Genomic DNA, 22092 nt, shown 5'->3' on the forward strand with positions numbered 1-22092 from the left:
TCACTGTTTTTGCCTCATTAGCTGTTCCTTCCTATTCAGCTCAGGCCTCAACACAATAACGTAGCATTTGGGGGAAAAGATGCAACACAGCAGCCCTGCACTGGAGGCTAAGATAGAGAAGATTTCCACAGCCACCATGTATTTTCCCTTGGTGCTCAAGTAGGATGGAACAAAGGATAACCAAACACTGCAAAACACCAGCATGCTGAAAGTGATGAACCTGGCTTCGTTGAAACTGTCTGGTAACTTCCTGGCAAGGAAAGCCACTGTGAAACTCACCATTGCCAGAAAGCCCATGTAGCCCAGAACACAGTAAAACATCAATACGGACCCCTCATTACATTGCAGTATAAGTTCTTCTGTCACTGAGTGCATGTCAACATCTGGAAAAGGGGGATAGGTTGCCAGCCACACAGTGCAAATGCCTGCTTGAACAAGGGAGCAGGAAAGAACAATGCAGTTGGCCATTTTCTTCCCTACCCACTTCCGCATCCTGGATCCTGGTTTTGTGGCCATGAAGGCCACAACCACAGTGATGGTTTTTGCCAGAACACAAGAAACAGCTACTGTGAAGATGATGCCAAAGGCATTTTGTCGGAGGAGACACACCACCTTTCCAGGGTGACCAATGAATAGCAATACACAAAGAAAACAGACCAGGAGAGAACTAAGAAGAGCATAGGTGAGGTTCCGGTTGTTGGCTTTGACAATAGGAGTATTGTGGTGCTTCAGAAATATTCCCAACACCAAACCTGTAATCAAAGTAAAGAAAAGAGCAAAACAGGCTAAGCTGAGCCCCAAGGGTTCTTCATAAGACAAGAAGCTTGTATACTTGGGAATACACAGATCCTGTTTTTGGTTTGAGTAGTTTTCATCTCGGCATTTATAACAATCATTCATGTCTGAAAAAGAAAATATGTGGTCATAGTCTTTGCATATATGCCACACCTCTCACCAGCTCTGGGGTCAATGAGGCCATCAGGGCCCAAGTGTTTTTAGCCCAGCCTGATCCACCAGCTGTTAGAGGCTGGTTCTCATAGGTCTCCCTTCACTCTCCAGTGCATCCCGGTTCTCACCAATGTTCACTTATGGATTTTGTGCCATCCCCATCTGCCTTGAACCTGCCAATTATTGTTACCCATTTAAGAGTTAAGAAAAAGATCCAAAGGTTGCCATTTTTAATTCAAAACTGCCTGCATAGGTGAAAAGCCTCTGGAAGTCTACAAATTGTAGCAGAAATAATAATTTTTTAAAAAAGAAAACTTGAAAAGCAGGTTAGTTACTAATATTTTCTAGCATGTTCTTAGAGGAATAATTGTAAACCAAACTCTTCAAAAACGTAGTGGCGGGGGGAGCCTTAAGTGTTAATGTAGGATTGTTTTATTTATCACCCTTCTGTATGTGACACCTGAGATGTTGGTATTATTGTTACTGTTGTTGTCACTCTTAATTTTATATATGCCTCCTTAGAAAAGAGTACAGGAGAGAACAATATCCCAGATCATGGTTTCACACCCATGAAAGTAGGGTTGGTGGAGAATTTCTCCCCGAAACTTTGGGGGGCCGAGCGCCAACATGTTCGGCCCCCCGAACAAGTTTCGGGGAGAAATTCTCCGCCCCCCCGCCCCCCGCCCCCCCCGGGACGGGACTTACCTTTGGCGAATGTCCCCCCGGCGGTGGATCCAGCTGGCGGTTCGGCGGGTCTTCGTCAGGGGTGGGGGCGGCAGCCGATCTTTCGACCAGCTGCCGCTGCCACCATTCCAATAAAAGAAAAAAAAAAACGCCCCCGTGATAGGCTACGTGACGATTAACGTAGCCTATCATGGATAGATCTGCAAAGTCAGCCATGATAGGCTACGTAAATCATCATGTAGCCTATCACGGGTGACTTTAAAAAAAAAACGTACGGATAATGGCGGCCCCCATAGGGAGCCGCCATTCCCGTTCCTTATTTGGTCACTGTAGTCTACCTAAAGATTTACGTAGACTACGGCGACCAAATAAGGAACGCGAATGGCGGCTCCCTATGGGGGCCGCCATTTGCGTACGCGGTTTTTTTTTTTTTTTAAGTCACCCGTGATAGGCTACGTGACGATTAACGTAGCAGATCACGGCTGACTTTGCAGATCTAGCCATGATAGGCTACATTAATCGTCACGTAGCCTATCACGGGGGCGTTTTTTTTAAAAAAAAACTTTGGAGTTCGCGGCCGGGTGAGGCGGGAAGCCTCCTCCCCGGCCTGAATTTCGGCCGGGCGAGGCGGGAAGCCTTCCCCCCGACCTGAATTTCGGCCAGGCAAGGCGGGAAGCCTCCCTCCCCCGGCCTGAACTTCACAGGGGGAGCAGCGAAGCGCCTCCCCCCCACCGCGAAATGCTGCGAGACCAGGTAAGGGACTTTCGTGCACCCCTACATGAAAGTCAGCAGCACTGTGATGGTTTTTCCTAGTGTACAAGAAATAGCTACTGAAAAGATGATGCCAAAAGCAAAGTAAGACCCAAGTAAAAATAATCATGGACTCCTCTGTTTGCTTCTACCATGATTGAGGGGTTGATCCTAGGGATGTCAGAGAAATCTGAATGGAACCAAATAAGTTCAGATTTTGATGAATCCAACCAGTGGATTCCACACTGGACTGGCTTATCCCCTGTTAAGCAGATTCCACCAACTTGCAGGCATTTGTCTGACTTTCCTGATTTTGCTCACCTTCTTTGCTTTCTCCCTCCTCCTGCCCATGGAACATCTCACAAATACAATTATATTTCCCCTGGCTTGGTGCCTCATGGCCAGGCCAAGACATGAGTTCCTCTTTTAGTTTCATTCAATGGCAGGTACCAGGTGGCTTTTTTGCCCACTCCTTTGCTGCCATGGCATCAGCGTTCACTAAGGTATGTGCTGGCTTGTTCATCCTTCCCCTAGAGTGTTTGTGTAGCCACTCCCACCACCACTGCCACAAATACCAGATAGCCCTACCACAGTAGTTTGACTGGCTGGAGGCTGCAATCCTCTCCATAAAACAAAACAAAAGAAAACAAAACAGCAACAAACTGGGTTCACCCAACATGCTAACCCACACTCAGTAGATGGCTTGGGATTGCCACCAAAACCCATAAACTTCTGTTAATGAGGTAGGATGATGAAGCTATAAAAGCAGGATCTGAAAGCATCCTAAAGCAACTGTTTGAGATGTACCTACAGGACTATGTTCCAGACTTCGAAATAATCTGGAACATAGAAGCAAACCACGTTCCTTGGTATTATATGGAATTTGTTTGATAAATATGCATTACATATGTCTTACCTGTCTGATTTGAAATCTTCCCCTCTGGACATGGGGCACAATCATAGCAGCAAAATGGTTCCCCCTCCTTCACTTTCTTACTAGAACCAGGATGGCAACTCTGACTACAAACAGAAAATGGCCGAGTCTAATCCATAAATGAAAGAGGACAATGTTGATTCTGAGAACCATTAGTCTGGAATCCTTTAAGTTTTTTTTATTTATTTATTTATTTATTTATTTATTTATTTATTTATTTCAGTTCTTTACCACCCAATAGCCGAAGCTCTCTGGGTGGTTCACAAACATTAAAACCAAAGAGCACACCATAAAACACTATAAAATATATAAAACATTAAAACCACAGTGTAACAATACAACCAGAATAAAACCAGAATAAAACCTAGCAGCAATGCAGAGATATGCCCTACCCAGCGCCAGCTTGTCTGGCTAAAAGGGGGGGCCATTGCGGGCGGGTGGGGTGACAAGACGTAGGGGCCTCTGATTGGTGCACCCCAGTGGCACCACCATGCAGGGAGGGGCATGCTGAGCTGCCTTAAACTCAGCTCCCCCTCCCAATCTCAGCTCTTTGGCGCATCACAGCTCCCTCCCACCCTCCCCTTAGCAGTGTGGGTTTTTGCCGGTTGCCCCTTCGGGAGCCATGTAGGAATTTTTGGCTCACAGTCCTATTGGCCTAGGACTGTGGGTCTTTTTTGCCTACATCACACTGTTAGTTGGGGTGGGTGTGTCCTATAGGGGAATACGGTCTATATCATCAGTCACATTCCATTTGGCGGCTAGGACGGGCAAAACAGGAAAGGGAGTAGGGATGGTGTGCATGCAGAGGCACCTTATGGTGACAGGTGATGCCTGAGGCCCCCCGAATGGGTTGTGCGGCTCGGCGGGGGGATAAGGGTTGCCTGGGAGACCAACCCTACTCACTCACCCAGGTGTTGTGCGGCACCGGGTTGGGAGTGACACCGGAAGGTCTACCTCCACCAGAAGGGGCAGTCCGGAGGGATGGCGAGATCACTGCCACCCCTCAGGCTGGGTGTGTTTTCGCCCAAGAAATGTCAGATAGCTGCTGACACAGTTAGATACCCATCCTAGTTACCCCTTTGCAAATTTTTCAATAAAATGTAGGGGTGTCAGAGAATTTCTCGCTGAAACTTCGGGGGGCCGAGTGCCAACATATTCGGTCCCCCGAAGTAGTTTCGGGGAAAATTCTCCCCCCCCCCCCGGGATGGGACTTAGCTTTCCCAAATGTCGCTCCTGGTGGTGGGTCGCAGCGGCGGTTCGGCAGGGCTTTGACGGGGCAGGGGCGGCAGCCGGTCTTTCGACTGGCTGCCGCCACCGCCATTCCAAGAAAAGTAATAAAAAAAAAACGCCCCCGTGATAGGCTACGTGACGATTAACGTAGCCTATCATGGCTAGATCTGCAAAGTCAGCCATGATAGGCTACGTAAATCATCACATAGCCTATCACGGCTGACTTAAAAAAAAAAAAAAAAGCACATACGGATAATGGCGGCCCCCATAGGGAGCCGCCATTCGCGTTCCTTATTTGGTCGCCGTAGTCTACATAAATCTTTACGTAGACTACAGCGACCAAATAAGGAACGCAAATGGCGGCTCCCTATGGGGGGCCACCATTTGCGTACGCGCTTTTTTTTTTAAAGTAACTCGTGATAGGCTATGTGACGATTAACGTAGCCTATCATGGCTGACTTTGCAGATCTAGCCGTGATAGGCTACGTAAATCGTTACGTAGCCTATCACGGGGCGTTTTTTGTTTTTGTTTACTTTTCTGTTGAAGTTCGCGGCTGGGGAGACGGGGCACTTCTCCCCGGCCTGAATTTCGGCCGGGGGCGAGGCGGGAAGCCTCCCCCCCGGCCTGAATTTCAGCCGGGCAAGGCGGGAAGATACCCCCCGCTCGCATGAACTTTGGGGGGAGAAGCGAAGCGCCTCCCCCCCACCGCGAAAAAGCTGCGGGACAAGGTAAGTCCCTTTCGTATATGCCTAAAATGTGGCCCAATTTTCAACCCAAGCTTGTTGTCTGCGTCTTCTTTGACCCATCTCTGCTCACGATTAAAATACAGATTTAAAACAGCAAAGTTAAACGTCTAGAAAGATAAAATGCTAAAATGCCTGGGAAAATAAAAATAAATTTTAAAGCTCTATTTATTATAGGCAATATAGTGGAAATGAATTGTATGCTTGCTTCCTTACTATAACACTGATGATATGATACTGAAATTTAAGGATGATTACCTATGCTGTACTGAAGTGTAATTTTGGCAATGATATAGGTATAACTTTTAAATAGAATGATACGTGAAGTTTGTGTGCAATGCAGTTTAAATTTAATTCCTTGAAGTAACTTTTTTATATTTTTTTCTTTTCCCGTTTTGCTTTCTCCTTCCTTTTCTTTTTTCTGATTTTTTCCTTTCTCTCTTTTTTTCCCCCTCCTTCTCTCGTTATTGCTATGTCCTCTTAAGGATACTGTATTGTTGGAAACTGTAGATAATGACTGGGTGGTTGCTATTGTTTATTTCATTTATAAAGATAAAAAATAGAATAAAAAGTATTTCCAGAAAAGGAAAATAAAAAGGTCTTCACCTGGCGCTGGAAGGAATACAATGTAGGTGCCAGGCAAATCTCACTAGGGAGCTCATTCCATAGCCAGCATGCCATGGCAGAAAAAGCCCTCCTTCTAGTAGCCACCTGCCTCACTTCCTTTGGCAGGGGCTCACAGGGAAGGGCAGCTGGATATGATCTTAAGGTCCGGGCAGGCACATATGGGAGGAGGTGATCCTTCAGATAACCTGGCCCCAAGCCTTAAGGGCTTTGAATGTAGGGATGGCAGAGAATTCCTCCACAGATTCCAGTGAGGCCGGATTCTTTAGAATCCGGCTCCCTGGAATCCATGGTGGAATGGCCTCCTGCCCTCCACCCCTCCACGGAATCCCCCTGGGACGGAACTTACCTGCAGCAGATGCGGTGGTGGCGGTTCCAGCGGCAGCGGCTCCGGCGGTGGCTGGTCTCCTGGCCGGCCACGGCCAGGCTGCTGCAGCCGCCATTTGCTTCCTTGCAGCTGTGATAGGCTATGTAATATTTACATAGCCTATCACAGCTACCCCCCCAAAAAAACTCCAGCGTACGCAAATGGCAGCAGCTATGGCGGCTGCCATTTGCGTTCCCTATTTTTTGCTGTTTTATCCTAAAGAGTAGCATTTTCAGGCTCATAATGGCAGAACTGGGAAGTGGGTGGTGTCACTGCTGTGCTGTTTTAATTGTGTTCTCAGCACTGACATTTTTTATGGCTTTGAATCCCATGCCAAGACAATCCCATAACAGGGAGGAAACTGAAACGTTTTGCTTAAATACATTTCTGAATACTCTGTTGTGTGTGTGTGTGTGTGTGTGTGTGTGTGTATCCCCAATATTATTTTGTTTGTCATATAGGAATATTCATTTTACCAAACCAAAAATATTTAATTTCAGCCAGCATAATAGTGCTTCTAAACTAATCTCTTGTGTTTACATTCCACATCTACTACACCTTCATTCAGACACCAAGATATCTAACTGAAATGCCTACTGAAGCAATAAAACAACAATTAGTTTTCCCATGTCTATTTTGGCCCAAGATGACTGATGAGCAGTTTAGAAATCAGAGCTTTTAATCTGTCCTACAACTCCCAGCATCCCCCATCCAGTATTGTTGTAGGACTTCATTTCTGTCTAAACATGCATAGGATTGTGCCTGTAAACTACCACCCTGTACCCATTTGCCTCAGAGTAAGCCCCGTTGAAGGCAATGGAACCTGCTGCAAAGTAGACATGCATAGGGCTGCACTGTTAACAAAGTGTCCCACACTTGGATCCTACCTGGTTAAACCAGCTGTGCCACGTTATGGCATCCTCATTGATGGTGAAGGCTTGATCTGGAGGAGTCTGGGGATCCACCCTCCCAACTTTCACACGATGAAAGGAGTGGTTGGAGAAAAAGATCCAGTTGATCACATCAAATCCGGCTATTAACTCCCCATTCTGGGCAAAGGAAAACTTGTCCCCGGCACCATTGTTAAAGGAGACATTGCTCAGAAAGCGATGGAGCTCAGTTGAAAAGTAAAAGAGAAGAACTTAGAAAAAGGTTGTAATTTGATAGCAGTGGGTTGAAACTTCCAGACGGAGATACACAAACAAAATATGGTTGTATTTTATTCTGGACACAGTTCTGATTTTCCTCACATTTCCAAGTTCATATTCAGTTCCACTGGATCTCTCAAATGTGTTTCTACTCCTCACCACTGTGTAGGGGTGGAATTTCAGTATGAAAATGGAGGGAAGCTTAAATCCCATCTCCTAGATTGATATGGTCCCTATCTGAGGGACCACCACTGGGTCAGCATGGGGAAGGGTGGGAGTGAGTTCTGTACCCCTCCCACCCCTCCCTGTCCTGACCTGGCTATCCCTTTAAAAGAAACAGGGCACTTTTCTTTTATTTCTTCATCTCAATCTAGCACAAGATCATCATGAAGATTTTTTTTAAAAAATGTTTATGTCCCATTTCTTGTGAAGTGTGGGTAGGCCAGCAGGGGAAGGGGTGGGAGGGGTTGATGAAGGAGCCAGCCTGCCCCCCTTAAATAAATAATGGGGTGCTTTTGCTTCTCTCCTTAAAGATCATCCCCAAATGATCTTTCCCCCCAATGAACTTTCTCATGGCTTGCCTTTTGACAGTCAAGCCACAAGACAGATCTTCTCCTGAAACTGGGGACAAAGCTATTTTTTTATGCAAAGGAAGGGTGGAGGGAATAAGGGCTGAGTGGGGGACCACCCAGAGGGCTACTCTATCCCAGCATGAATGGAAAACCACAGGTATGTGGGTGATTTTAACCTTTCCCCCACTCCCACCGTGGAAAAAATAGGATTAAAAGCACCCACTTAACTGTGAATTTCCCAGTTGTGCCACAGTGTGTGTATGTGTGGAGGGGGCTACCCCAATGGCCCTCCACTACCCCCAAGTACCCTCCTCCTTCCCATAGAATGGCACAGTCATCCCTCCTTGGGAGGGGGGAAATATTTAGAATTACCCCCTTCCCAATGGAATCCCTGTGCTTTTTTCAGCTGACTTCTCATTGTCCTGAAAAGTGGGATTGGGGTGCAATTCTCCATGAAGCAGTGGGGATGCCAAGAATGCCCAGAAAGCCGCCCAGAGAGCCTTGGCTATTGGGCGGTATAGAAATAAATAAATAAATAAATAAATAAATGAAATAAGTAAGACGTACCAGGCTTGGCAATGTTGGGGACCCCGAGGAAGGTGTAGTCCACTGAAAAAAGCATGGGGAAGGTGGAGAAAAGGTTAACAGTATCCTTCCTAGAGGAATACTCCTGTTTTAGGGGTTGCCTGGACCCTTCATGGGGTCTCCCATGTGACCCCCTTCCCCTCCCACCACCCCCACTCCTTCACTTAGAACTAGACGTGTGTCTGCAGTTAACCCTAAAGATTGTTCTAGAGGCTTGGCTTTTGACAGCTGTCAAAAGCCAAGCTACCAGAACCATCTTTTTGGGAGAAAGGGTAACTGCACCTGAAAAAGGTGTACTGGGAACTAGATAATGGCTATCTTCACCTTCATCCTATATGTTACCAAAATGTAACATACAGGGATGCAGGAGGAGCAAGCCAGTATCCTTTGGTTTCCTGTTGTTGCGCACAGTGGAAAACGGAACTGTAAGAAAAATAACAAAATGCTGGGAGAAATTTGTGCACATGCCCTGGGCTTGGGGAAGTGCCCCTCCCAAAAAAAATCCTGTAAAAAATGGGTCGAGTCAGAGAGTGGGGACAGGGACTTGGCAGCAGACAAGATGGCTTCTGCCACCAAGTCCCCTAGTTCACAAAACAACCCACACTGTGTGGCTAGTCAGCCATCATGGGCTAGTGTGATGTGTGAATAGCATCAGGGTGAGGTGAGGTAGATTTTGGTGGCTATGTATGGTAACAGCATCTATGATGTGAAGCAGTGCCATGCTGAATTGATTTTACAGAAGTACAGTTTAATGTTATGCCTTCTGCCTTTCTGGAGGGCATTATAAGAAATTACATTTGGAACAGTGTTTCTGTGTAGACCATTATATTATCCAATGTCCCCTCACAAAAAATATCTGTCTGTGTTTAGTCATGGGTGTGTGTGTGTGTGTGTGTGTGTGGTGGATTTAAGCCAACTGAGTTTGTATGCTTTTTGGTATTAGACAAGAACACTTAGATTGCCATGCCTGTTTCTTTATTTGCATTGGCCACATAACTGACAGCCAAATTTCTGGACTGAATTTGAATGTCTTCATGTTCATAATAGTTTATAGGAAAAACAGATAAAAATTCTCTCTCTCTCTCTCTCTCTCTCTCTCTCTCTCTCTCTCTCTCTGATTTGAAGCAGTGGACTTGGACATCTGTTGTACTGCTTAAGCTGTGCCTCTGCTTATGCTTAACTCGTAAATTAGTAAATAAACTGAAATGTCTTTCAAAATATCACAATCCTCAAGTGGCCTCCTTCCAAACAAAACTGAACCTGGCAAGTGCTGAGAGAAGTGTGGTTAGCAGAACACTGTGTGTGTGTGTGTGTGTGTGTGTGTGTGTGTGTGTGTGTAGAAAAACAAACATATACTGAAGAGAACTAAGGGTTGTATCCAAAGATGGTCCTAGTTAGAATAGTCCCATGGCAATGAATGGGACGTAGGTTAGGCTAACAGTGGATACAACCCATTGGATGCAAACTTAAGAAAGAAGAAAAAAAGGAAGGAAGGAAGGAAGGAAGGAAGGAAGGAAGGAAGGAAGGCAGGCAGGCAGGCAGGCAGGCATCACAAATTCTGCTTGAAAGCCATTTCTACCTGATGAGAAGATGAAGGAATGTGAGTACTGGAAAACAGTTTATTACAAAACTGCTTACATCCACTGATAGCAAGCCAAATGTGGTTGTTTCATTGATTACCTTCCATTGCTGTTTACCCTGGAGTTTCAGTCCCCTTCCATTTTGTATGGTTCTGTGCCAAAGTCTGGATAATAACATGTCATGTAATGCATGAGCCAGTGCGTAGACAGAGTTGTAGATGCTGTAGCTATGGCCAGTCATGCTCATCTCAAAAAACGATCCAGGAAGGCTCTCCAGATTTTCCTCTCCTGTACAAATATCCCCACCCATCCCACCCTCAATGGTATTTGGGAATATACATCCAAAGGCCTGTTGCCAGAAGTCTCTGATAAATCCATCTGCTTCTCTAAAGAGAGGTTTTGTATTCTCAACAAATTGATGAAACCCTGCTAGATCTTTGGAGTGAATTGTGAAGGATAGTGCACCATGAAATAGCTGTGTATCCCAAGTCTTTTGAAGGACAACTGCAGTGAATTCCATCTGGGCTGTCATTATCAGTACTTTACCATTTGGTTTATTTGTTACATGTTCTCTTTCTGATAAATATTGAAACCATCTCAAACACACAATGGAATCAGATTCTCCATAGACCACTAATACATTGGCTTTGCTGTCCGTGACTTTATCATAGACTTTCGCCAGTTGTTGTAACAGATCGTAAAATTCAGAGATAAAAGTTTGCATAGGGATTCTTTCTATGAAGGCAAAACAGACTCCATGCTTGGAAAACATTGGAACCATGGTTTGCACAAATCTTTCTCCATTGTCATTATCCATAATTATGACCCCAATCCACATCCACCTGAAATGCAGAAGCAAAGAAAGAATCCCCTCATATTGAAGAGCTTCCTGAGGGACCATCTGGTAGAAGAAAAGGCCTGTAGTTTTATCATTCATCACTGGAGCTAGGCCATATATGAGCTAAATATATTTATTAATGGGAGAGAGAAAAACATATCCTAGCAATAATGCATCACATTTAAATTTTCAAAGCACACTCTATGCATATGCAAGCTACCCTTACAACATGTCTGTAAGAGAATTAGAAGACTGAGAGATTAGTGCTTGGTTAAGTTATACAAGTTGACAGAGATAAAACTTTTCAAAGTGAAGTGTGTTTGTGCATGACCTGCTATGGACATGTGTGTGTAGCTGTGTTATTTGTCTTAACAATACCATAAGTGGTTCAATCCTAAGATCACAGGTTAGCTAATTTTTATGTAAAATGTATTGTTGTTGGGATATGTTGAATGAAAATATTTTTGAGGAAGAACTTTTTATTAAAAGAGCAGTGTGACATTTCAAGGCTCAGCTATGTTCCAAAGACCCTGCTTTTCTGCATAAGACACCATGGGTGCACAAAGTGATTGCCATTGAGCTAACTGGAGCTGATCCTACCACCACTGTCACCACCACCCATGTTCTTTGTGTGCACATTTGGGCATGAACACAAATAGTGCACAGAGATGTTATGGGGATGAGGAGTTTTCATCTTGCAAATATACAGTGTATTGACTTCTGAACAATTTGTAGTCTCTTCAAATAAACCGATATGGAGACCTACATGTGCAGCAAGTACAAGTTGATCACATTGCTGGAAGAAAAAGTAAGAGGACTGGAGTGGTGACTGTTGACCCTCCAGGGAATAAGAGAACATCAAGAGTTCTTGAACAGAACGGTGGAACTACAGCAGCAAAGGGAAGACCAGAAGCTTGAAGAGCAACAGCAAGCTGAGGCAGAAGAGTGAAATACTGAGGTGAAGACAAATTAGGGATGTTAGAGAATTCCACCACGGATCCCAGGGGGCTGAATTCCAGTGAATTTGGCCCCCTGGAATCCGTGGCGGAATGGAGACCCCCGGCCCTCCACCCCGTGAAAGCCCCGCAAAACGGAGCCTACCTGGCTGCGGCTCCAGCTGCGGCTTCATCTTCAGCTCCGGTGGTGGCGGCAGAGGTGGTGGCTCCGGCTGCTGTCAGGCTGGTGCAGATGCAAATGGCATCCTGAGTAGGGGATGCCATTTTCATCTCTATGGTAGCCCGTGATAGGCTACGTAAATATTTATGTAGCCTATGATGGCTAAAGCAGGAATGCAAATGGCGTAGGGGACACCATTTGTGTTCCTGTTTTAGCCGTGATAGGCTACGCAAATATTTACGTAGCCTATGATGGCTAAAATGGGATCACAAATGGCGTAGGGGACGCCATTTGCATCCCTGCTATAGCCATGATAGGCAACATAAATATTTATGTAGCCTATCACGGGCTACCATAGGGACGCAAATGGCGTCCCCTACTCAGGATGCCATTTACGTCCACACCAGCCCGGCAGAGACTGGAGGCCCCACTGAGGGTTGGCCCATCGAGGATTCTGGCAGGAGGAACGAATCGCCTCCCCCCACCTGCAGAACCGGCGGAGCCAGGTAAGCAGGGTTCCGTACACCCCTAGGAAAAATGCAGTAGAGGATACTCCTTGGAAAAGGGTGACAGTTAGGAGAAGAAGAACTAGATGCCACTCTGCACCAGTGGAAGCAGTGGAACTATGGAACCATTTTCAGGTACTTGAGGATGAGACTGGAGGACAGCCTGCAGAGGAAGAATTACAGGGGAACCTGCATGAGAGCGAACAAGAGGCTGAAGGACAGTCAAGCAAAGGTGATGAAACCCAGCCCTACAACAACAAGAAGGGAAGAGTAGTAGTAGTGGAAGACTCCTTGTGCGTGGGATTGAAACCCAAGTATGTTGTGAAGACGTATGGACTGGCCAGGTATGCTGTCTCCCAGGAGGATGGATTAGAGACGTGACTGAAGGGTTGCCTGTACTCATAAAGCCCACTGATAGGTATCCCTTTCTTCTCATCCATGTGGGAACAAATGATACTGCCAAGTGGAGCTACAAAGAAATCACGTCAGACTTTGAAGCTTTGGGAAGGAAACTCAAGAACTTTGGGGCCCAGATAGTTCTCTCATTCACCCTTCCAGTAGTTAGAAGAGGGCTAGAAAGGGAAAGAAAAATACTCCAGGTGAATGACTGGCTATGAAGGTGGTGCTGACAAGATAAATTTGGATTCTGGGACCACGGGCTATACCTCCTGGAAGATGGACTGTTGGCATGGGACAGGTTGCACCTCACAAAGGCTGGGAAGAATGTGTTTGGCCACAGCATGAAGAACTTCATCAGAAGGGCTTTGAACTGAATCCTACAGGGAAGGGAGATGTAAAGTTGTGGTAACAATGGACAAAGGCGCATGTGCTGCAATGGACAGAACAGCTCTAATAGCGCCCAAACATAGTCTTCACAAACATATAGGAAGAAAGCCAGACTATGAAGCACATGGTCTTTGATGTCTATAAACTAATGCCCAGAGTACGGGAAACAAACAGAATGAACTTGAACTCTTAATACAGGAGGGAAATTATGACTTGATAGGTGTAACTGAGACTTGGTGGAATGACTGTCATGACTGGAATACAGCAATTGAAAGATATAACTTGTTCAAAAGAACAGGAGGAACAGAAAGGGAGGTGGGGTTGTGCTGTATGTGAAAAATGCATATATCTGCACAGAAATTCAGGAGGATGAGCTTGGTAGCCCCATCAAGAGCATCTGGATCAAAATAAATGGAGCAAAGAATAAAAGGAACCTGGTGATTGGAGCCTACTACCGGCCACCCGATCAAGGAGAAGATGAGGATGAAACTTTTGAAAAGTAGATGGCCAATGTTTCAAGGAAGTATGATGCAGTAGTAATGGGGGACTTCAATTTCCCTGATATTTGTTGGGAGACAAATTCTGCAAAACATGGCCCCTCCAGGAAATTCCTGACTTGTGTGGCTGATAACGTCCTCCTACAGAAAGTAGAGGAAGAAACTAGAGGATCAGCTATCCTTGACTTGATCCTCACTTGATGACGTAGTGGATAAAGCAGAAGTTACAGGAGCTCTAGGGGAAAGCGACCATGTTGTACTTGAGTTCTTGGTTCTAAAGGAAGCAAAAGCCAAGTGTAGCCAAACACGTACCCTGGATTTTAGAACAATGAAAGGTAAGGACCCATGGCAAATGACTCTAATGAGAAAAGGAGTCCAAGATGGGTGGCAGTTTTTAAAAAAGGAAATTTTCAAGGCACAATTACAAACAATTCCAACAAGAGAAAAAGGTGGAAGACAACAGAAGAAGCCAATCTAGCTTCACAAAAAGCTTAGAGATGACCCAAAATCAAAAAAAGCACACATATAGGAAGTGGAAGGAAGCCCAAGCAACAAAGGAAGAGTACAGGCAGGTAGCACAGAATTGCAGGGATGACATCAGGAAGGCTAAAGCTGAGAATGAGCTGAGGCTAGTGAGGGATGCTAAAAGCAAGAAAAAGGCTTTCTTCAGATACATGCATTATAAAAGACAGAGGAAAGAAATGGTGGTTCAGCTATTAAATAAGGATGGCAAAATGAAAACAGATGACAAAGAAAAGGCAGAAGTGCTCAATTCCTACTTTGGCTTAGCCTTCTCCCAAAAGAGGGTCTATGACCCCCCTGGCAAAGGCAAAGCACAGGCTGAAGGGGCAGGATTGCAGCTTGAGATTGATAGGCATATGGTCAAGGAACACCTAATTACTTTGAATGAGTCCAAATCTCCAGGGCCAGATGAACTGCATCCTAGAGTAATAAAGGAACTGGTAGAACCTCTGTCTATCTTTGAGAAACCATGGAGGACGGGTGAAGTGCCAGATGACTGGAGGAGGGCTAATGTTGTCTCAAAAAGGGTAAAAGGAGGAACCTGGGAACTACAGACCAGTCAGTCTGACATCAATCCCTGGGAAAAATCTGAAGCAGATGATAAAGGAATCCATCTGTAAGCACCTTGAAAACAATGCAGTGATTACTCGATGCCAACATGGATTTGTCAAGAACAAATCCTGCCAGACTCATCTGATCTCATTTTTTGATCAGGTCACCTCCCTTGTGGACTGTGGGAATGCTGTGGACATCATATACCTCAACTTCAGCAAAGCTTTCGACAAAGTGCCCCATGATATCCTGATAAGCAAACTAGCTCCAAGTGGGCTAGATGAAACAATGATCCAGCGGATCCACAGTTGGCTACAGAATCGGACTCAAAGAGTGCTTATCAATGGGATCTTCTCAAACTGGGGAGAGGTAACGAGTACTCAGGGCTCAGTCCTGGGCCCAGTGCTCTTCAACATTTTTATTAATGACTTGGAAGAGGAGGTGCAGGGAATGCTGATCAAATTTGCAAAGATGACACAAAATTGGGTTGGATTGCTAATACCGTGGAAGACAGAAACATAATTCAAAGTGACCTTGATAGACTGGAGCGCTGGGCTGAAAACAACATAATGACATTTAATAGGGATAAATGCCAAGTTCTGCACTTAGGAAAAAGAAACCAAATGCACAGTTGCGAGATGGGGGATACTTGGCCCAACAATACTACAAGCGAGAAGGACCTTGGAAATTGTTGTAGATCACAAGCTGAATGTGAGCCAACAATGTGATGTAGCTGCATAAAAAGGCAAATGCTGTTTGGGCTGCATTAATAGAAGCATAGCTTCCAAATCCCGGGAAGTACTAGTTCCCCTCTACTCAGCACTGGTTAGGCCTCATCTGGAGCACTGTGTCCAGTTCTAGGCAGCACATTTTAAGAAGGATGCAGACAAACTGGAGAGGGTTCAGAGGAGGGCAACAAAGATGATCAGGGGACTGGAAACAAAGCCCTATGAAGAGAGACTGAAAGAACTGGGCATGTTGAGCCTGAGAAGAGAAGACTGAGGGCAGATATGATAGAGCTCTTCAAGTCCTTGAAAGGTTGTCACAGAGAGGAAGGCCAGGATCTCTTCTCGATCATCCCAGAGTCACGGAATAATGGGCTCAAGTTACAGGAAGCCAGATTCCGGCTGAACATTAGGAGAAACATCCTGATTGTTAGAGCAATACGACAGTGTAACCAATTACCCAGGGAGGCAGTGGAGGCATTCTCCCACACTGGAGGCATTCAAGATGAGGCTGGACAGCCATCTGTCAGGGATGCTCTGACTTGGATTCTTGCATTGAGCAGGGGGTTGGACTTGATGGTCTTATAGGCCCCTTCCAACCCTACTATTCTATGATTCTATGATTCTATGACTCCATGAGGCAGTGCAAAGTGCATGAAAAGCACTCATGAACAGAACAACAATAGCACATCCAGTTTATACACACACACACACACACACACACACACTTTGGTATAAAACCCCAGCTTCAGTCACAAGTAAGGGTATGATACAATACCACCTATAACCTGAACCAGAACAAGTGATGCAGGCCTAAACTCAGCGAGCAAAACAAGAGTAACAAACAGCACCTATATTCAATGGCCAATCAAGCCACATTAATAAACATAGCAGCTTGTTTCATCTCATTCTTTACATTGATATTTGGATTCAGCTGATGATTAAACATTACCTCCCTCTGATCTTTCTCCTTTGGAGGCTAGGTTTAATGATCTTCAGCAAATTCAGTGTTCACACTTATTCCCTCCCAAATCTAATTTGAATTCTGAAGATTTTCTTTAGTCTGCATGAAAATGTGTCCATATCTGTGTGTGGAAATATATTTTTGTATGCTTTTGTTTTCATTTTTGTGTGCATTGCTTCCAATGTATGTATTGTTTCAAGTGATTTCCCTATGATTAAAGACCTACAGTCTCTGGTCATGTGGTCACCCATCCAGATGAGAACAAAGAACATATCAGCCTGCTGGATTTTATAGGTGTCTCTCCTCAGTTCCATAGCCAGTCATGAGAAACACAGGCTGAGAAACAAATTACTCCCCTCTGGAGAAGGGGGCCCTCAGGTCCAGTTTCTCACAGGGGGGTGAACGACATCCTTATCTCAGGGAATGAGATCCTGATCCTGCAGCTGTGAGATTTCACTTCCTAATACCATCTACGCTGTGTGCAAGAAGAAATCTACTTCTAGAAAGGCAAGGCCACAGTAAAATACACAATATGCAGGGCTATACAAGTCTCTGTGTATTATGAACAACATATAGGGCACTGTGTCAGTTCACACCTGAAGCCTTGCCAATCTTCCAGTGTCAAACTCACTACAAGGGCAGAAGACAATATGCTGACGGAAGATTTGGCAGTCTTGTTGCTTAGAAGCCTGAACAGGAGCGTGTTAGGAAGTGAGGATCCTCTGCAACTTGTTGCAGGTGTCACTTAAGTAATGTATTTCTTAAGCTGGCTTTATCTGGACTAAAAGTAAGGTCCATATGCCTTTCTCACAGACAAACAACTCTATCCCTACACCTGAAAGGGCAAAATAAATATGAACTGAGTTTTAATACACACAGACATGCACAAACACACCTACTTGTGGAATCTTGAAGATATCCAGAACAGTTGCCACATGATATGAGATTTGAGAGTCCAGACCCCCGATGACTGCAATTGTGTTATTCTGGTCACATTTGTAGTTGGGAACAAATCTCTTCAACGTGGATATAAGTTGTGTTGTGGCATGATAAGTCCACCTTGCAGTGTAATAGTTGTCATAGATGTGGAAGCCCAAGGTGACATTGGGGAGAATCCAAGGGTTCTCGTTGATCTCCTTTACGGCAAATGCCAAGGCCAGGATGTGCTGGTAGTTCTTCGGTACTGCACTAGAACAAAAGTTGCATTCTGTATCAGAACGATTAATTATTGCTACAATGTTCTGTGTTGATGTTGTTGTCGTTGTTTCCATAGTACTTATTTACTACCTTCCTGGAGGCATTTTATCCTGCCAGTGATCTACACAAAGATACCAAAGACAAACGAGATCAGTGTTCACCTTCAGAACACAATGATTTATGGCTAATATATCCTTTTAAAGAAAGTTAACCTTAAAAATCTTTGGAATCTGCTATTTATCATACTCATACACACATATAGATTTAGACCAATAATGCACAGACACAGACACAGATGGGATATATATATATATATATATATATACACACACACACACACACACACACTCACTCACTCACACCTAAAGCCTCCATTCCACTATACAGTGCACTCAGCATAACTTTAAAAAAAAATAAATCAAAAAACATAATTGAAAGGCATAAAGGAAAAGTAAAGAATAAAATCAATAAAAGCAGAGAGAGAGAGAAAAAGGGAGAGAGAGAGAGAGAGAGAGAGAGAGAGAGAGAGATGCTGCATGCAAAACTATGTAAAAACAAATGAGTCAGCCACTAAAAACTTGACCTGTCTGATTAAATGTTTTCCTAAATTTAATAAGAAGAATGAGCATTTATATCATTTATACCGCTATTAAAACTACTCAAATAGACTCAAATGAGAATTTTTTTATGAACAGCAGAACCCTACAACACAAGAAATATGGAATAATCATGTACACAGCATGGGAATGTCATGGTTAGTATGGATGCAAATCAGTAAATTTATAAGAATTAGAAGGATAACAAGGTAAAGCACAAGATATTTAACAGAATGGGAAAAAACTTGTTGATAATTATCAGTTAGGAGATAAAGGTATAATAACCCAAATATATACACTTCTGATAAAGCAGGAGATAAGGGAGAATATAACAATAAAGCAAATATGGGAAAGAAATATTGAAGAGGAGAAGATAGAGGAAGAAGATTGGAAACAACTTTTAGATAGATTTCCCTTTCAAGCAATATCTACCAAAATAAAAGAAGGTGGAATAAAGTTGGTTCAGAGTGGTATTTGGTACCAGTAAAGTTAGAAAAATGAATAAGAGTCTATCGCCTTTGTGTTGGAGATGATGTGGAACTAATGGTACTCAAGTACATATGTGGTGGGCTGGGAATGTAGGAGGGTTAGAAAATTATGGGGCAAGATATTTCAAGAAATATGAAGAATTACTAATCAAGAGATTTGTAAGACACCAGAATTAGCTTAACTGAATATGTCTGTAAAAGAAAATAGAGAGATTAGAGAGAAAAAATGGTTTCTTGTTGACAGCTGCAAGGCAATTAATTGCAAGTAAATGGAAGGCAGCTCAGACAATACCTTCATGGAAAACAACAACAACAACAACAACCTGGGAAATAGCAATAAATGAAAAGTTAACACAGAAGCTAAGAGTGCACAGAGGAATAAAGAAAAGAGACACCCTCAAGAAGGTCTGGAAGAAATATATAGACCTTATGAAAAAAAAAGATTCGAGTAGAATGAGCTTGGTAGAAGCTTATAGAAATTTGTGGGACTTTTGAAAAGAAGACAATGAAGGAATGAACCTGGGTGAATTAATATATTACCCAGGAATAGAAATAGAAAAGAAAAAAAAAAGGAGGGGAGAAGAGAATCCCAAACTGTTTGAGATGGGGGAGGGATTGGGGAGGGATTTTGAATCAAATATTGATGTGTTTTTGTAATTTCTTTTGAAAAAACAAAAGCAAAACAAAATAACAACTCCTATTAAAACTACTTGGTAAAGACAAGATTCACAAAGAAGAGAGGGAGGGACATGAAGCTATAATAACCATGGAGGAACTTGGTGTGATACAGAAATTCTCTGAGGAAAGAGTTTGAACTGTGAAAAAATCATTTTTATTTTTATTTTACAAAAGGAAGGAAAACAAACTTTTGGAAAATGTAATGCATCAAAGAGGGTGTATTCTTTTCTCTGCACAGAAAGTGTATTTTAAAACTGAGAAATCCCATAAGCTTTTTTATAGTTCAATGCAATATGCCATTTTCAGAGGATGTAAAGGGAAAAAAAGCCTGTTTGAAAAATGAAAACAAGAACACAATTTCATCCCTACGCAAGTTCTTCAAGCAACAGTGCTGGGGGTTCTTCGCTGAAGGCTATCGAGCTGGAGAAGATGAAGGCTTGAGACACAATGGTGCCAATGAGGAAGTCTCCTGGCTCATGATACACGTGAAGCGGAGGGTGTGGATCGTGGACTCTGCACTTAACTGTGTGACCATTTGCTAAGGTGTAAGGGAAAAGTAAGAGTAGCAGCACTACTAAGATGATCATCCTCAGTTCTGCTAAAATTCTTCACTGCAGATTCATATGCCCCTGTTTTAATCTAAATGATTTTTTAGAATTTCTTAGAGACTGGCCTGAGTTTTATGGCTGTTCCATCTGCTGATAGGCCTGAAATCTGAACTGTAAAGTAACAGAGCTCAGACTGCTAGAAGCTTCTATATTCGTAGTCTCTCTGTATTTATCATATCTCTCACAGCATTTAGTATTACTTTTTGCTAATGGCTAGTGGAACTCCACAGCGGGTTCACAAGTAGTGGAATTAAGGACCGTTCTTCTGGGAATTGCTACGGAGAGTGATTGCCAATTTGAAGTTGGGGATTCCCTGTGGAATGCCTGTTTGTCACCTCTGAACAGATGCTTTGTCTGTCACATAGTCAGACAGCAAAAGAATGCTTGGGTATGGAAAGACTTATAGCATAAAATGACACTGACTAGAAACAAAAGGCCGTGGCGTTACGAATGTATATCCGTGACTACTCGGGTGGCCTGCTTGAGAATGTCATGACTGATCTAATCTCAGGGAGGAAATCTACTCAAGGAACCTTGTGTTTATCTGCATGCTGTGCTCCTTCAGCTTTTCCTCTTTATTAACCCTGAGTTCTGTCAATGAATTAAACAGATCCTCCTCAAGTAGGGAAGCTGAGAATACTCCTGAAATGGCGAGCAGGCTGTGAAAGATGACAGGCCTGTCCTGCCATCCTTCTGTCAAGGAGGAGGAGGAGTCTTTATCAGATGGGACTCAGGCACAGAGTGTTCCCTTGACCACGTTGTTCTGCTCAGAGGATGTTGCTAGGCCCTCCAAACCCTTGCCTTAGGCTGTCCAGGGGTTTCATGAAAGGACCCCTCAGTAGCTGTGCAGCTGCCTCACTACCCAGGGGTACATTTCCTCAGAAACCCAGTGCCTGGATCCTGCTTTGGTGGCCATGAAAGCCAGAACCACAGTTATTTATGTATACATTCATTTATTGCCAACACAAGAAGCAATCACTTAGAAGATGATAACAAACTAATTTTGCTGGAGGAGACATGTCACCTTCTGAGGATGGCCAGTGTATAACAAAGTAGCATGAAAGCAGAGGGGAGTTTAAGAAAGGTTCCGGTTGAATACTCTGAGTATGGGAGAGTCATGATGCTTTAAAAATGTTCCTAGGGCATGGGTTAAATGACTTCAGAGACACCGGGAGTGATGGTGGCACATGTCTTTTGCCTCAGGTGGCAGGATATCTTGTACCGCCAATGACAAAAACTCTGTTGGCTATAGGGATGTGCAAACCCACCCATCTCTGGGTTCTCTGGGTGCCCACCAAGCCCCTGCTCCTGCTTGCCAGTCCCCAGGCCCCAGCCCATGCTCAATCTCCTCCCACACTCAGCGACAGCCAGCACTCAGCTCAGTGGCCTCGTTTAGCTACACAGTCACCATTTTTTAAAAAATAAAATGACGATTGAAAAAATGAGCATATTTGCATATGCAAGGAAATGCACATTTTTGCAAATGTGCATATTTGCGTATGCACAAAAATGCACATTCATGTAGGGATGGCAGAGAATTCCGCCACGGATCTCGGGGAGGCCGAATGTTAGTGCATTCGGCCCCCCGAAATCTGTGGTGGAATGGCCTGCCCCCCTCCCCCCCGCAGATCCCCCCGGGACATGACTTACCTGGGGTGGATCTTCCGGGTGGTGGCGGCTACAGCGGTGGCTGCAGCGGCTGGTCTTCCGACCGTCTGCCACCGCCGCCATTTGCAGTTTTTTGTTTTTTGTTTTTGCACACATGTGATAGGCTATGTAAGTTTTTATGTAGCCTAAAACGTCTGGGTAAAAAAAAAAAAAAAGGCGTATGCAAATGGCATCCGCTACACTAT

General features: G+C 44.1%; 1 protein-coding gene across 1 annotated transcript in view; it reads right to left on the reverse strand.

Annotated features, from left to right (window-relative positions):
* Positions 1-22092, reverse strand: part of LOC146341861 (vomeronasal type-2 receptor 26-like) — a 38591-nt gene continuing 16499 nt past the window's right edge. Inside the window, exons 2-7 of the mRNA XM_084807711.1 lie at positions 20001-20169; positions 17572-17860; positions 8569-8610; positions 7169-7396; positions 3299-3425; positions 1-902 (exon numbers count right to left, since the gene is read on the reverse strand). Coding sequence (XP_084663837.1) covers positions 1-902; positions 3299-3425; positions 7169-7396; positions 8569-8610; positions 17572-17860; positions 20001-20169 — 1757 coding nt within the window. The remainder of the gene's footprint in view (positions 903-3298; positions 3426-7168; positions 7397-8568; positions 8611-17571; positions 17861-20000; positions 20170-22092) is intronic.

This window comes from Heloderma suspectum, chromosome 6 (genome assembly GCF_057233095.1).
Source record: "Heloderma suspectum isolate Gila_16-S chromosome 6, 16-S_ref, whole genome shotgun sequence".
NCBI classification, from domain to species: Eukaryota; Metazoa; Chordata; class Lepidosauria; order Squamata; family Helodermatidae; genus Heloderma; species Heloderma suspectum.